This window comes from Mandrillus leucophaeus, unplaced genomic scaffold (assembly GCF_000951045.1).
Source record: "Mandrillus leucophaeus isolate KB7577 unplaced genomic scaffold, Mleu.le_1.0 Scaffold1480, whole genome shotgun sequence".
NCBI lineage: Eukaryota > Metazoa > Chordata > Mammalia > Primates > Cercopithecidae > Mandrillus > Mandrillus leucophaeus.
Window position 1 is genome coordinate 142,899 of NW_012101455.1, and position 15,793 is coordinate 158,691.

Sequence of the window (15,793 nt, forward strand, 5' to 3'; positions counted from 1 at the left end):
CATAGATTTTGGTGGGTACAAACTAATCATTCTCACTACATAAGTTTACCTACACAAAAGGAGAGACAGTGCAACCAGATTACAAAGAAGCAAACAACAAAAAACCAAAAACATCTTTTATTTCCTGTTATAATTCCCCTGTTGCTCAGAAGTTTGTAATATTCTTGAGGGGCTACACAAGAGGTTAGGAATAGTGAAGACATATAGGAGTCAGAAGAACAGAGTTCAACTGCTTTCCTGACACTGACACTAAGTTCCTACAGTACATACTCATTAAATGAATGCACGTATGAAAGCTCATGGCACTGATGGCCTAAGTTAAGTCTCCAAGATTTTGGTTATTTCTCTACTTCGCCTCTAATCAGTACTTTCTTGATTTCAAAACCCAGCTTTGCCATTTACTGTTGTGTAATCTTGAGCAATTTACCCTTACATTTACTCATCTGTAAACCAGTATTAAGATCAATTACTTCAAGAGGTTACTGTCAGTAGTAAATGAGGTACATATATAGAAGAATGTGGCACAATGTCTGGTATAAGGCCCTATCCTCCCTTTTGCCCCTGTGTTCCTACACTGATTTTGTTTCTTATAGACTGTAAGGTCCCCCAAGGACAGGGACATGTCTTGTTTATTTTCTGAAGCACTCCAGCACTTAGTAGGGAGCTTTGCACAGAGTAGTTTTGCATTAAATAAGAAAAAAGTGAACAAACATTTGTTCAAGTTAATTGTGCTTAGGCTGTGGCACTAAATGAAAATGGAGAGACATGCCATGTTTTTGAGCATGAAAAAGATATGGGAAATGGTTTAGGAAGTTTCTGTGATATATCAGTTTATAGGGTAAGTGACTTTGATTCTACATAAACAATATTAATTTTTTGACCTGAAAGTCAAATATATAAAAAAATGAGCTTTGTGGTCAAACTTGCCATAACATATATTAATGTGAGCACTTCCTTCGAACTAATCATTATGGAAGGTCATTCTAATATTTTGCTTTCCTCAGAGCATTTGTTAGTAACTGTTTTGAGAGTTTGCTTAAGAGTCACATAAGAAAATCAACATAATTATTTCATAGCCAGATTTAAATTTTAAACCCAAAAGTTAACATATAATCAGCACTCCTCAACTTAGTGATATGCCATAGGTCAAAATGACTATTGCTCACTTCCCACAATCAAAGCATTAAAGTACAAAGATTTCCCAGTCCAATGATATACAGAAAAATATGGTATATGAGTGACATATATATGCTCTGAAGACAACTTTAAAATCCCAAAAGATATAATGAGCAATAGCAACACTATCTAATAAAGTCCTATAACATGTTTATCTGGAATAGGTTCATATTCATCTAGATATTTCTAGATAGATATTTAGCAATATGCTAATCACATTATTTTATAGTATGCATATATATGAGGTTTGCATGAACCCTATTACATATATTCATAATACTTATACACAAACGGGACAACCAGACAAACCAGGCTCATAGACTCCTGAACCCCTCAATATCTGCCAACCTTCTGGGTAAATTCAGGGTCAATAAGGACAAACCATCAATATCTTTATCTCCCATCTTTTTATCATCGCCTTTCCCATAATTTTCTCTTCTCCTTCACTTTAGTCCCCCATGCTCAGAAACACAACTTAAGCCTTATTTTCACTCCAGATAGCTCAACCTCCAAAATCAGTAATGCAAACCTCCTATTTCCTGTTTTCAGCCCCTACTCTTCTAGCTTACTTGCTCATCTACTTCTGCCTCAAACATTCTTTAGCCTGCCTAACTACAGTCTCTAGTAACTCCTATTGTATTGCTGTTGCACATCCTAGCTTACCTTCCAATCGTCTCATCACTTTCATTACCATCATCCATGCCCAATTTACCATTGTTTTTACCTGGACTATTGTAATAAATTCCTAATAGATTGCCCTACTTCTGTCTATCCCTCTCAAGAGCCTAGTAATCTTTTTAATACAGAAGTCACAACATAGCACTCTTCTGCTTAATACTGACTAATAGCTTCACTTAGAGTAAAAGTCGAAGTCCTCAAAACGATCTATCAATAGACACAATCTGCTGATCCTTTGTTTCCTTTGTGGCCTCATTTCCTTTCAATTCCATCTTGCTCAAGGCAATCCAACTGTACTGGCCTCTCCGCTGCTCATCAGACCAGGTATATTCACATCTCAAGGCCTTTGTACTGCTCTTCTCCTTGCCTGGAATACTCTTCTCTCAAGTGTTTTCATGGCTTGCTGCCTCACTTCCTTCAAGTCTCTACTCAAATGTCTTCCTGTCAATGAAGCATTTTAACTCTCCTATTTAAACAAGCAAATGCCACTCCTCTACTTCTGCCTTGCCCTGCTTTATTTTACTTCACAGAATATATCACCATCTGACATACTACATATTTTCTTTTCTTTTTTTATTGGCTGTTGTTTATTGTATTTCCATTAGAATATAAGAATCATAAGGGCAGAGATTTTCATCTATTATTCACTGTACCTAGAACAATTACTCCTAGTAGGCACTGAATAATTACTAATACTTGGATTTAATGAATTCAACTTAATAGTTCATGGTCCATTATTTTATCCATACTTTTCTCACCAAATTTTGTGTATGTAAATATCTGGATGATTAAGTTAATTCTTGAATGGGGCTTCACTAATGTCTAGATTTAGAACACCTTCTGAAGAGAAAATCTAGAATTATCCTGCAGCTGGAGAAATTAGACTGTGGCTGTTAGATGCCTACTGGAAAGATGTGCTTCTCCTAACCCAGTTATTCAGAAATACAGCCTTGACCTTTCATTCTGACAAAATAAAAGTGTTTCTATGTAAATTCCCTTCTTGAAACCTATAAAAACAAAAATAATGAATGAGAGAAAAGAAACCTCCATCTTAAGTGAAGTAAGAGGTGGCCATAACTGTGGACCACTGACTGTGAAGACTATTTGCCAAATTCAACAAAATGGGGGCTAAAATGCCAAGGGCCAACATATACATTATCATATTTCTCCAAATGTCACAGAGCTAAGAGGTCTATCCAAAATTTCCTTCACTGGGGTAACTAGATCTGGTCAACATGGTCAAACCATTGCAGAATCTGGAAAAACTCTAGAGACCTAGGTTCACTCCCAAAGAATGGTAGGGAAAGCAAAGTTGAACGGGAAGTCATAATGATAAAACTTTTCCCCTTATCATTACCTTGGCCTTCAGACAGAGGAAGTCTGTCTCAAAGTGAGGCTGATGAATGTGCTATAGATGCCATGATCAATTTTGCAGCTACTGACCATAATCAGCTGAACAGAAACAGACATTAGGCTTTGACAGCCTATGACAGAAAAAGACTCCATATTCCAATACGCTGGGCAAAGTTCTTCATCTAGGTCCAAATACAACCAAATATATTTCTCTGGGCCCAAATCTCCATTTAGCATGCATGCAAGAATATATAAGAAACTTCATTCAACATTTTATGACTCTGTTCTCCAAACTGGGATATACAAGGTATCTCAGTGTTTATGTTTAGTCCTTTTCCCCACTTAAAAGCCCTATATCTAAGTCGTTTTCATGAGACTTGCCTTATTCTCAACTCATATATTTTATGTCCCTATCACTCTTGGGTATTTATCATTTACTTTGTGCCTATTTCCTATCTTTATATTCATCCTTCCAAAACTGAACTCATGTGAAAAAATGAACAGAAAGACACTTTTCTTTAATTACCTTCTCATTTTTTTTCTTTTTCAGTATATTAATGATTTCATTCTGAGAGTCTCAATTTCTTTTAAACCTATCTACCTTTTAGTTTCTATCTAATGTTTCTATGATCTTTATAATTTTCAAAAAAGTCTGTTTTTGAAGCATTGTCAACATTTACATATCTGAATGTGGCTAACATATTCTCATTTTATTACTATGTACTTTAAAATGGCATTGGCATATCCTTTTAAAATGACTACTATAACTTCTATTTCATCCTTACTTGTTATGATTAAGTCCAGAGAATCACAGCCCTTGTCACATTCTCTACTTTCTCAAAGAAGAGACTATCAGCAAGATCAGTTAAAAAAAAAAAAGCATCAAAATTCTGCTTTGGCAGAATGACACTTCCAGAGACTACAAACGTAGTTTCTAATCATGACATTTATCTGCCTCTAGGCCAGATCTGAAACTTACATTAAAAGAGCAGCATTTTATATTCTTCTTCATCTACTGAAGACATCTGTATTTGGCTCCCACAGAATTATATCTTATATTATAGTCTCATACCATGTTCTCCACCAGCCTTAAACCTAGTCACTCAAGGATTTCCAAGCAGGGCACTCTTCCACAGATCTCAACAGGTGTTATTTTACTTGCACAGCAAATAACATCTGTATTAGTCTGTTTGTGTTGCTATAAAGAAATACTTAAGGCTGGGTCATTTATTTTAAAAAGAGGTTTAATTGACTCACGGTTCAGCAGGTACAGAGTATCTGCCTCTGGTGAGGCCTCAGGAAGCTCACAATCACAGCAGAAGACAAAGGGGAGCAGGTACGTCACATGGCGAGAGTGGGAGCAAGAGTGAGGGGCAGAAGTGCCACACACTTTTAAACAAGCAGGTCTCGTGTGAACTCATAGCAAGAACTCACTCGTCACCAAGGGGATGGCACTAAGCCATTCATGAAGGATCCGCCCTCGTGGTCCAGACACCTCCCACCAGGCCCCAGTTCCAACACCAGGGACTACATTTCAACATGAGGTTTGGAGGGGACAAACATCCAAACCATATCAGCTTCCCAATGGCATATTCCAGCAATTAGTTTTATCTCAGCAAGTTCGCCCTGACTAAGATTATATTTATCTATTTCCATTATACTTCAGGTTCACCTTATTGTTTTATCTGCCCTAGTAAAAAGGTATGACTGTTAAAAATTGTTTATAAGAGATTTTTAAATTTTTTTATTTTTAATTGTCATTATGGGTCCTTTAGTAGTTGTACATATTTATGGGGTATATGTGATTGAGAGATGCTGCTGAAACAAAGTTCATTACCTTTTAACATTTTAAAAAGAGATCCTTTTCAAAGTACTACAGGTACCAGAGGAACAAACTTGAGGGGGATTTTTTTCTATTTAAAAAATCATTTATTTTAACTTTTCTGAGGTAAGACTGAAGTAATGTTGTTTTCTTATTTTCTCTTGTGAATCGCTGACATTTTTTTCAGCTACTGTTTTACTTCCAACTCAGATTTACAACTGATAGTCTCCAATTATCTCATTTTATCATTTTAACTGCGCAAACTAGAAAATCTAGTTTTAGATCCTTTCGTAGGATGCTACTTGATACTCATACCATTTTAACCTTTCTTCAAAGACATAGCCTCAACTGGGAGAAGAGATGAAAACATTCCTTTAAGCACCCAAACCAAGTGTCTCTGATTTTATCATTCATTGCTATATGAATCAGCAAAGAGTATGTTATGGTCTGTAAACCTGATAATCTTCAAGAAACCTCCTGAGGAAATCTCATACCAGCTCCATCATGATTTACCTCAATATAAATGAGGACGAAATAAGATGGCTTCCTTATTTTCCCATATCTGAGAGATTTGTTTGGATGTTTACCCTCTGATTCTCAATTCTAGGTCTTTGGAGACCTACAGGCATTTACCTAATATATACAGGGTATATTATAAAATTACCAATGTATAAAAAGACTTAGATAGTATTGTCAAGGACTCCTTTATAGGTTTTTAAAATATTCTCCTTTACTGATGATTGCTACCAAAAACTAATATATGGGACTTAAAATCTGAGGTTGAGCTTCAAACTGTGCCAGACACAAAGGAGACAAAAAGACACAGTAATATTGTCTTCAGGAATTTGCAATCTAGTTAGTAAGCTAGCACTCCTGATCACAGCTATATGCACTTACTCCTGCTGTAACATCAGGCTTCTGTAGTAAGGGTGGTGTGGCCAGTTGACCATAGCACTGGGCTCATGCAAGTATTTTTGAGACGACTTTATAGCAACAAGAAAACATAAAATTGCTATTATTCTTGAATCTTATAAGGCTATATTTCAATATAATAAACATTTGAAATAATAGATTTCATAAGAAGAACTCACTACACATAGGAATAATAATCTCAGGGTTATATTCATACGGAATTTTTATGAGAAAGAATTAAATAAAATCTTCTGTCTAAAATTACAGCAATACTGAAAATTAAAAACCAAGTTGCTTACTTTTACTATGATAAGCCTAGCCAGGTTTTCGCATCTCGGTTGATCATTTTCTGTATACTCTACTTCAAACAGGGTATTATAATTTTCTAGAATTTTAGCCATTATCTTGTTGCACAGGTCCTGTTCCTTCATGCCTTCAAGCCCAGGTGGCACACTAGAAACAAGAAAGGGAAAGAGAGGAATTACTTAGTAAACACAACAATTCCTGCTAGCTGACTCAGACTCGTATTTTGAAATCTCCTGAATAATTAGCCTTCTTATAGGGATGTATGGGATTTTCAACAAGCTCTATGGTAACATGCATGATATTGTTGGAGCAATTGGAGAGTTCCCAAGTTCTGAATCAATAGCTTGGGCTGAATAAGAAAAATATAGGCTGTTCAGGAAGACGATAGAGATGAATACTGAGACCAGTGGTGCTTTGAATATATTAAAAATTATTATACATAATATTTATATAAAAGTAAAAAAAGAATGAGGGTTTTCACAACAGAAATAGCCACACAAATAATAGGAACACAGTCTTTATTTAAGGATTTCTTAGATAATGCACAAAAAGTACAAACCTTAAAGGTAGAAATGAATCCTTCTGGGGAAAAATAATGATAATTGTTGAACTAAGTGACAAGAGCATGGAAGGTCTATTACACTATTCTCTCTTCTTTTGAATGTACTTAAATTTTTTCACAATAAAAAGAGTTGAAAATATATCTGAATGCAGAATACCCCACAAACAAGGTAAAAAGATAGTTTACAGGTACATTTCTGCAGTAACATGTATAACTGACAAACATTAGTAGTTACACTATGTAAAGAATCCCTACTAATCAATAGATAGGTCCAAAAGAAAAAGAGATGAAAGACATGAGTTGGAAATGTTGCAGAATAGTTAATAACCTTACGAAAAGATACTTAGCTTCACTGAATAACCAGAGAAATACATTTAAAAAGCACCACTCAGGTCTCGTTTACTACTTATCTGTATTAATTTTCTGAGGTAGTTGTAACAAATTACCATATACTAAGTGACTTAAAACAACAGAAAGTATTGTCTTCCAGTTCTGGAGGCCAAAAGAACAAAATCAGTATCACTGGGGCAAAATAAAGGTGTCAGCGGGGCTATACTCCCTGTGAAAGCTCTAGGGGAGAAGCTGTTCCTTGCTTCCCCTAGCTTCTGGTGGCTGCCAGCATTGCTTGACTACAGGTGCATCACACCAATCTTTAATCAGGGCCAGCATCTGCAAATCTCTCTCTGCCTCATCATCACATGGCCTTCTCTACATGTGTATAATCTCCCTCTACCCCATTCTTATAAGAATACACGTGACCGCATTTCGTGTCCACTCCCCTATCCCTTAAAAATGCAGGATAATCCTTATATCTCAAGATCCCTATCTTAATCACATCTGCAAAGCGTCTGTTTTCCAAATAAAGTAACATTTACACATTCCAGGGATTATGACCTGATATCTTTAGGAGATAGTATTTAACCTCCTAGACTATCTTGGGATACACACCCTAAGGCCCCCTTCACTTGGGTGTAGATAGAACCTGTGACCTGCTTCTGATTAATACGATTTGGCAAAGGTGACAGGATGTCACTCCCATGCTTATGTTACAATAGATGCAACTCGTGAGAGATTCTCCCATGGGCCTTAAAGATATAAGCAGTCAAGTTGTGAGATGGCTGTAAGAGGATCATGTGGCAGGGAAATATGGGACTTCAGGGGGGCTACAGCCATAAGAACACAATAAGATGCTAGGGTGGTTACTCATGCAGCTGCAAAGAAATGAACTCTGCCAACAACGTGAATGAGCTTGGAAGCAAATCATTCCCCAAACTCAAGTCTTTAGATGAAAATGCAACCCAGTTAATACTGTGAATTTGGCACTGTAAGATCAAGAGCAGAGGATTCAGTTAAGTTGTGCCCATATTCCTGACCCCTAGAAACTGTGAGCAAATGTTTGTTGTGTTAAGCCACTAAATGTGTGGTAATTCGTTACACTACCATACAAAGTTTGGTATTAGGAAAGGGGATGCTGCTGTAACAAATATCTAAAATGTGGAAGAGGCTTGGGAACTGGGTAGTGGAAGGAGACTGGGCAGCATCATAGAGAAGGGCTAAAGTGCCTTGAACCAGTTCTCAACTGACCCCTGGACCTTAAGGACACCACTGATGGGGGCTCAGAAGGAAATGAGGAATATGTTACTGGAAATTGGAGCGATGGAGACCCTTGTGATGGTGGCAGAAAACTTAGGGAAATTGTACCCCATAGTTATGTGACAAGATAAACTTGTAAGCAATGGCCTTAGATATACGGTTAACGTTATTTCCAAGCAATGGTGTGAAAGCACCACCTAGTTTCTTACCACTTACAGTAAAATGCAAGAGGAGAAAGAGAAAGAAATTGAGAGAACTTATACAAAAATGAAAGGGGACACGATTTTAAAAATTTTCAGCTTCTCCAAATAAAAAAGACACTAAAATTAAGAAATTCACTGTTAAGAAAGCAGGCTCTATAGAAAAAGTTGAGAGTGTGACTGTATATCCTTTTGCTAAAATCTCAGAAAGATCAAAAACTGGTATTATACAGTCAGGCAAAGGTCCCTTTCAAGTGATGAAGGGTGTGCTTCACAGATCCTGTCAATCAAATCAGAGGGCCTCTAGGAATTTAAAAGCATCATCCCTCAGCCATTTGAGCATGAGCCAAAGATGCAAAAGGGATTATTTTTAAAAGATCTGTGGATATGCCTTTCTTACAATGAAGTGAATCTCCATAAAATCCACAGAATACTAACAAAGTTTTTGAAAAATTCATTTCAGCAAAAACACTGCCAGCGTGGAATCAAAGGGACAGAGAGAATACAAAATGAAAGGACGATGCTGGTGCCCCCAAATTCTATTGGCAGGAAGCAGGCTGACAAAACTACTCAGCTGCAAACATGAGTAGTTTCATTAAAAATAAAGCATGACTTAGAGGGCAGAACCAAGAATCTAGAGGGTTGTTACATAAAAATCATAGGGGGCCATTGTTTTGGACTAAGCCCAACAAACCAGATTAAAAATCTAAATGGAGTCACCCTTGCTAAAATTCCACATCATCAAATCAAAACTAAGTTGTTATCTGACTTTCTAAAATCAGGAAAGAGAGAAAATACCCAACTTCCCAAACAGGAGCTTCCATTGGCATGACAGTGAAATTTCCTGTTTTAATCCTTAACCTGAAAACAACCTAATGTTAACCAAACTGTTATTTTTCTATTATCTTGTCTCCCAGCTCCCACCATATAAGGAAAGTAACTTTAAAATGACTGATCCACTTTTTGTTCTTTGCTTCTGCTTTCTTAAGGCCTTTTTCTGTCTATAAAACAAACCTCTTTGCTCGACTCATTGGGACACTTATCTACTTAGTGGAATGAAGCATTGCATGATTCTAGAACTACACATAAAGCCAATTCAGATCTTTAAACTAAATTTGTTGTAATTTTGTCTTCTGACAGATACAGTGACCAATGAAGGGACTGTATGACTGAATGAAGAAGGTTACCGATGTCTCTGAGACTCCTTGAGGAACACAGGAAAGATACTGCTAACCTCCCCTTTAAGTGGTTGGGGGTGGGTCCCCTGTCTTCCTCCTGGAGCCCTGAGAATCATGTGTAAGTTCCTCTTAGGTCTGGGCTCCGCTCTCTTTTGTATTTGAGTACTCTGATCTCTTTGGCTTTTGGGGTACCAATGGGTAGTCTGTGCTATGGCAGGGCACATAACCTTTCGTTTGCAGTGACTAAACAGTCACTGGCAAAAAAAAAGCTGCAGTTTTTAAGGTAACTGCCATCAGCTGCACTAACTGGTTATTACTGCAGCGGGGCTCTTTACTTCTTCTTTTCTTGTGTGCTGAGATTTCAGTGCCAAAGCCATCTTGGCTCTAACATCCAAGATCCAACATAAAAATAAGATCCCTAATTTCTAAAGATGTCAGTACTCTGCCTTCTGGTACACCTGACTTTCTCAAGGATAAAAATTATGCCCACAAAAGTTGCAAAGATTTACAAAAGTGGCAGAATTTTACTACAGATAATTCAGAATTATAATGGCCATTATATGAAATATCCTAGATGAAAAAAAAACTGTTCTTCTAAGAAGTGCACTTGAATCCCAAGCCTCTTGAATTAGGCAGAGAGAATGGGATTGTTATTCTAACTGACATTTAGAAATGTCAAAGAGTTTGAATGTTGGCTTGCCTCAAGCATTCTTATACACCAGTAACAGACAGAGAGCCAAATCGTGAATGAACTCCCATTCACAATAGCTTCAAACAGAATAAAATACCTAGGAATCCAACTTACAAGGGATGTAAAGGACCTCTTCAAGAACTACAAACCACTGCTCAGTGAAATAAAAGAGGACACAAACAAATGGAAGAACATACCATGTTCATGGATAGGAAGAATCAATATTGTGAAAATGGCCATATTGCCCAAGGTAATTTACAGATTCAATGCCATCCCCATCAAGCTACCAATGACTTTCTTCACAGAATTGGAAAAAAAACTGCTTTAAAGTTCATATGGAACCAAAAAAGACCCTGCAATGCCAAGACAATCCTAAGTCAAAAGAACAAAGCTGGAGGCATCACGCTACCTGACTTCAAACTATACTACAAGGTTACAGTAACCAAAACAGCATGATACTGGTACCAAAACAGAGATATAGACCAATGGAACAGAAAAGAGCACTCAGAAATAGTACCACACATCTACAGCCATCTGATCTTTGACAAACCTGACAAAAACAAGAAATGGGGAAAGGATTCCCTATTTAATAAATGGTGCTGGGAAAATTGGCTAGCCATAAGTAGAAAGCTGAAACTGGATCCTTTCCTTACTCCTTATACGAAAATTAATTCAAGATGGATTAGAGACTTAAATGTTAGACCTAAAACCATAAAAACCCTAGAAGAAAACCTAGGTAATACCATTCAGGACATAGGCATGGGCAAGGACTTCATGTATAAAACACCAAAAGCAATGGCAACAAAAGCCACAATTGACAAATGCGATCTAATTACACTAAAGAGCTTCTGCACAGCAAAAGAAACTACCATCAGAGTGAACAGGCAACCTATAGAATGGGAGAAAATTTTTGCAATCTACTCATCTGACAAAGGGCTAATATCCAGAATCTATAAAGAACTCAATCAGATTTACAAGAAAAAAACAAACAACCCCATCAAAAAGTGGGCAAAGGATATGAACAGACATTTCTCAAAAGAAGACATTCATGCAGCCAACAGACACATGAAGAAATGCTCATCATCACTGGCCATGAGAGAAATGCAAATCAAAACCACAATGAGATACCATCTCATACCAGTTAGAATGGCAATCATTAAAAAGTCAGGAAGCAACAGGTGCTGGAGAGGATGTGGAGAAATAGGAACACTTTTACACTGTTGGTGGGACTGTAAACTAGTTCAACCATTGTGGAAAACAGTGTGGCGATTCCTCAAGGATCTAGAACTAGAAATGCCATATGACCCAGCCACCCCATTACTGGGGATACACCCAAAGGATTATAAGTCATGCTGCTATAAAGACACATGTACACATATGCTTATTGCGGCACTATTCACAATAGCAAAGACTTGGAATCAACCCAAATATCCATCAGTGACAGACTGGATTAACAAAATGTGGCACATATATGCCATGGAATACCATGCAGCCATAAAAAAGGATGAGTTCGTGTCCTTTGTAGGGACATGGATGCAGCTGGAAACTATCATTCTCAGCAAACTATCTCAAGAACAGAAAACCAAATACCGCATGTTCTCATTCATAGGTAGGAATTGAACAATGAGATCACTTGGACACAGGAAGGGGATCATCACACACCGGGTCCTATTGTGGGGAGTGGGTAGAGGGTAGGGATAGCATTAGGAGATATACCTAATGTAAATGATGAGTTAATGGGTGCAGCACACCAAAATGGCACATGTATATATATGTAACAAACCTGCACGTTGTGCACATGTACCCTAGAAATTAAAGTATAATAATAATAAAAAAAGAAACGTCAAAGAGGCTGGGCATGGTGGCTCATGCCTGTAATCCCAGCACTTTGGGAGGCTGAGGTGGGTGGATCACCTGAGGTTAGGAGTTCGAGACTAGCCTGGACAACATGGTGAAACCCCACCTCTACTAAAAATACAAACATTAACCGGGTGTGGTGGTGCAGGCCTGTCATCCCAGCTGCTTGGGAGGCTGAGGGACGAGGATCACTTGAACCCAGGAGGCACAGGTTGCAGTGAGCCAAGATTACGCCACTGCACTCCAGCCAGGGTGACAGAGCGAGACTCCATCTCAAAAAATAAATAAATGAATAAATAAATAAATAAATAAATAAGTAGAAATGTCAAAAAAAAATAAGATTCTAAAATTGCTTTTTAAGAAATGTATCGTGAAGGCTAATAAAAAGCTAACAATGCAAGATATCACCCATACCAAAGATGGTAAAGCCTGCCTGACTCCTACTGCTCCCTTCTATCCTACCTTGCCTGAATATTCATAGGCTACTAACTCTCTGAATTGCCTACCTTCTTTGAAAAAAATAGTCTCCTTATAAGGTGAAAAATTGAGCTTTGATATCAACAATACACTGATGCAAAAATTTGGTTTCCTGTTTTAAAACAAGGTTTTTTTTTTAGTATTTATCTGCTCTTAGTAAAAAATGGTGAGAACTTCTTGGTAACTGGCCTAGGAAACAAATAATCTGAGTCTTATCAAAATAATCCACGTGCCTCATATTTTCCTTCTTAGGTTATTGATTACTTACGAAAACTTAATCTCCTCTCTACTAAAAGAGTTAAAGTTTTCTACAACTATATAACTGCTTTTAAAAATCTTACAATTATCACTTTGGTTAAATGAATGACTATTATTCACAGTGATTTGTGATCCTATTATTGATAAGTGTTTTGAACCTTTATTTTTGACAAACTTTCCAAAACTGAATTCAAAATTAAGTCATTTTGATCACAAACTAACTTTTGAACATTCCAGAAGGGCTCCTTAAAGTCTAAAAGAGAAATATTAAATTAATTAGGCTTGAGATGTTAAATTATATGTGGAAACATTGTCAAATAAGAAATGATGTTTAATCTTTGAGTTCCAATTGTATGGATATGTTTTTAATATGTGCTGCAAAAACTATATGAGCTATAAATCTGTTGTGCTATCAGTCATAACTTTATGTTAAAATGTTGTACATCACAGAAATAACCAAACTTCCTTGTCAAGTGTATCCTTATTACGAAGGATTCTCATCATGTTTTTAACATGGCCATTTTAAATCTTATCCACAGTTAACTGCTTTATTCTGATGCCTTTCTAAAAGCTTTCTGTAAACAACTATAATCTTAAAGCACTGTGTCTTCAAGATGGTTCACAGAAAAGATGGGAGGAACTCTGGCAAGTTCAGGTTTCTGCTAACCTTGAGATAACACTGGACTGGGTGAGAATTTCTAGAACTCTAATGAAGAAACTGATGAGTTTGTGAAACTGCTAACTAAGCTCAAATAGAGCAAGAATTAATTACATGAGACTAAATGAACTGATGAAGAAGAATTACGAATTTTTAAAGCTTTTAAAAATTTTGAAACATTGCTGGTTCTTTTAATGTTCTGTTTTTCAGATTTAAGGACACATTTTTTTTCTCTCTCTCTCTTTTCAACTATCCATAGTTTACAGCACTTTGGTAAAGGATACTTCTGTAAACAAAAATGGAAACATTTGTTTCTCCTCTCTACCTGACACCTCTGAAATTCAAAAACTATCCTAAGTATGTTTATTTTTACAGCACTATGATTATTTGCATAAGTTCAGTAAGAATTTGCTCTTGCTGGGCATGGTGGCTCACTTGTGCAATCTCAACTACTTTGAAGACTGCGTGGGAGGTGCACTTAAGGCCAGGAGTTTGAGATCATCCCGGGCAACATAGTGAGACCCTCATTTTAAAAATTAGCTGGGCATCATGGCATATGCCTATGGTTCCAGCTACCCAAGAGCCTGAAGTGGGAGAACCTCTTGAGCTTAGAAGTTTGAAGCTGCAGCAAGCTATGATCATACCACTACACTGCAGGGTGGGTGACAGAGCAAGACCCTAGTTCCTCTTTTTAAAAAAAGAATTTGCTCTCTTTATAACACGATGTAACCAGAAACATTGGTTTTATTACCAAGGGTTTGACTGGAATGTCCTATTTGAAAATGTGGATAGACTGCCTAGCTTCAAGGGTTCCCTGCCTTACAGCCAGTGAGTAAAAAGTTGCCACTTCCTGGCAGGCCCAGGAACCTCGAGATATTAGATGCTGTAGGCAAAGTCTGATGATTATACTTGATTAAGATTATAGTTGTTTATATTGGTTTGACTTCCTAGAGTTAAGATGCTTTTAAAAGTCCAATCTGGCAGGGCACGGTGGCTCACGCCTGTAATCCTAGCACTTTGGGAGGCCAAGGCAGGTAGATCACCTGAGGTCAGGAGTTCAAGACCCACCTGGCCAACATGGTGAAGCCCTGTCTCTACTGAAAATACAAAAAATTAGCTGCGCGTGGTGGCAGGCACCTATAGTCCCAGCTACTCAAGAGGCTGAGGCATAACAATTGCTTGAACCCAGAAGGCAGAGGTTGCAGTGAGCCGAGATCATGCCATTGCACTCCAGCCTTGGCAACAACAGCGAAACTGTGTCTCAAAAAAAAAAAAAAAAAAAAAAAAAAAAAAGTCCCAACTGAGATCCCTTGTCAAAATTCTAGCAAAGGAAATGTAAAAGGAACCTCTGTGGGTTATTCTTGCTGCACTTATGTAAATACCTCAGACCAATTTTTATGAGACTAAACTTACTTTGCAAACAAATTAGTCTTACCCTGATTATCTTTGGTAGGAATGGGGGTGACTGTAGAGAGAAAAATTATGTTTCAAAAGAAAACTACATTATACCTGTAAAATGTTCATTGTTTTTGAGTTTTTATTATCAACTGTAGACTGAACTGGATCCTAAATTCTTCCAGTTCCCTCCAAAATCTGGCTAAAACTAAGAACAAAAACTGCTAAACAACTCAACATAAATTTCAAGGGACAAGTCTCATGTCTGATGTGTGAACTACACGGAGAGTTGAATATAATGCCTGCTAGCACAGTCAGAGACATTCAACTGCAAATGAGGATGAGAAGTTGCCAACTTCATGCTGTGGAGTTTTTCCCAAGATGCATGGAATGAGACTCCCTATCGTAATAAGACTCTTGCCCCTCTTCATTTTTCCATGTGTAGGCCTACTTCTTTCTCTTGGAAAGATAAGGCTGTAGTTAGAATTCCCCAGTCAGTAGTTTTTGGGGGTCACTTAACAAGGCTGGATGTCTCATATCAAACCCAAATATTTATACAATCAAAGAGATCCTATAGTGTACCTAGTGGGAAGCTTTAGCAACATCCCTAATGCGACTGTTTGTTCAAATTGTACTAGTGGTCTGTGAGAAATGGGAAAGTTCTTCTTCAAAGATTA

The 15,793-nt window shown here is 37.3% G+C and overlaps 1 protein-coding gene across 2 annotated transcripts in view; it reads right to left on the reverse strand.

Annotated features, from left to right (window-relative positions):
- LOC105535608 (protein FAM13A-like) overlaps nt 1-15,793 on the reverse strand; it is a 269,070-nt gene that overhangs the window by 140,160 nt on the left and 113,117 nt on the right. For both annotated transcript variants that reach the window (XM_011974742.1, XM_011974741.1), the window contains one exon: nt 6,241-6,394. In XM_011974742.1, the coding sequence (XP_011830132.1) occupies nt 6,241-6,394 (154 nt within the window). The remainder of the gene's footprint in view (nt 1-6,240; nt 6,395-15,793) is intronic.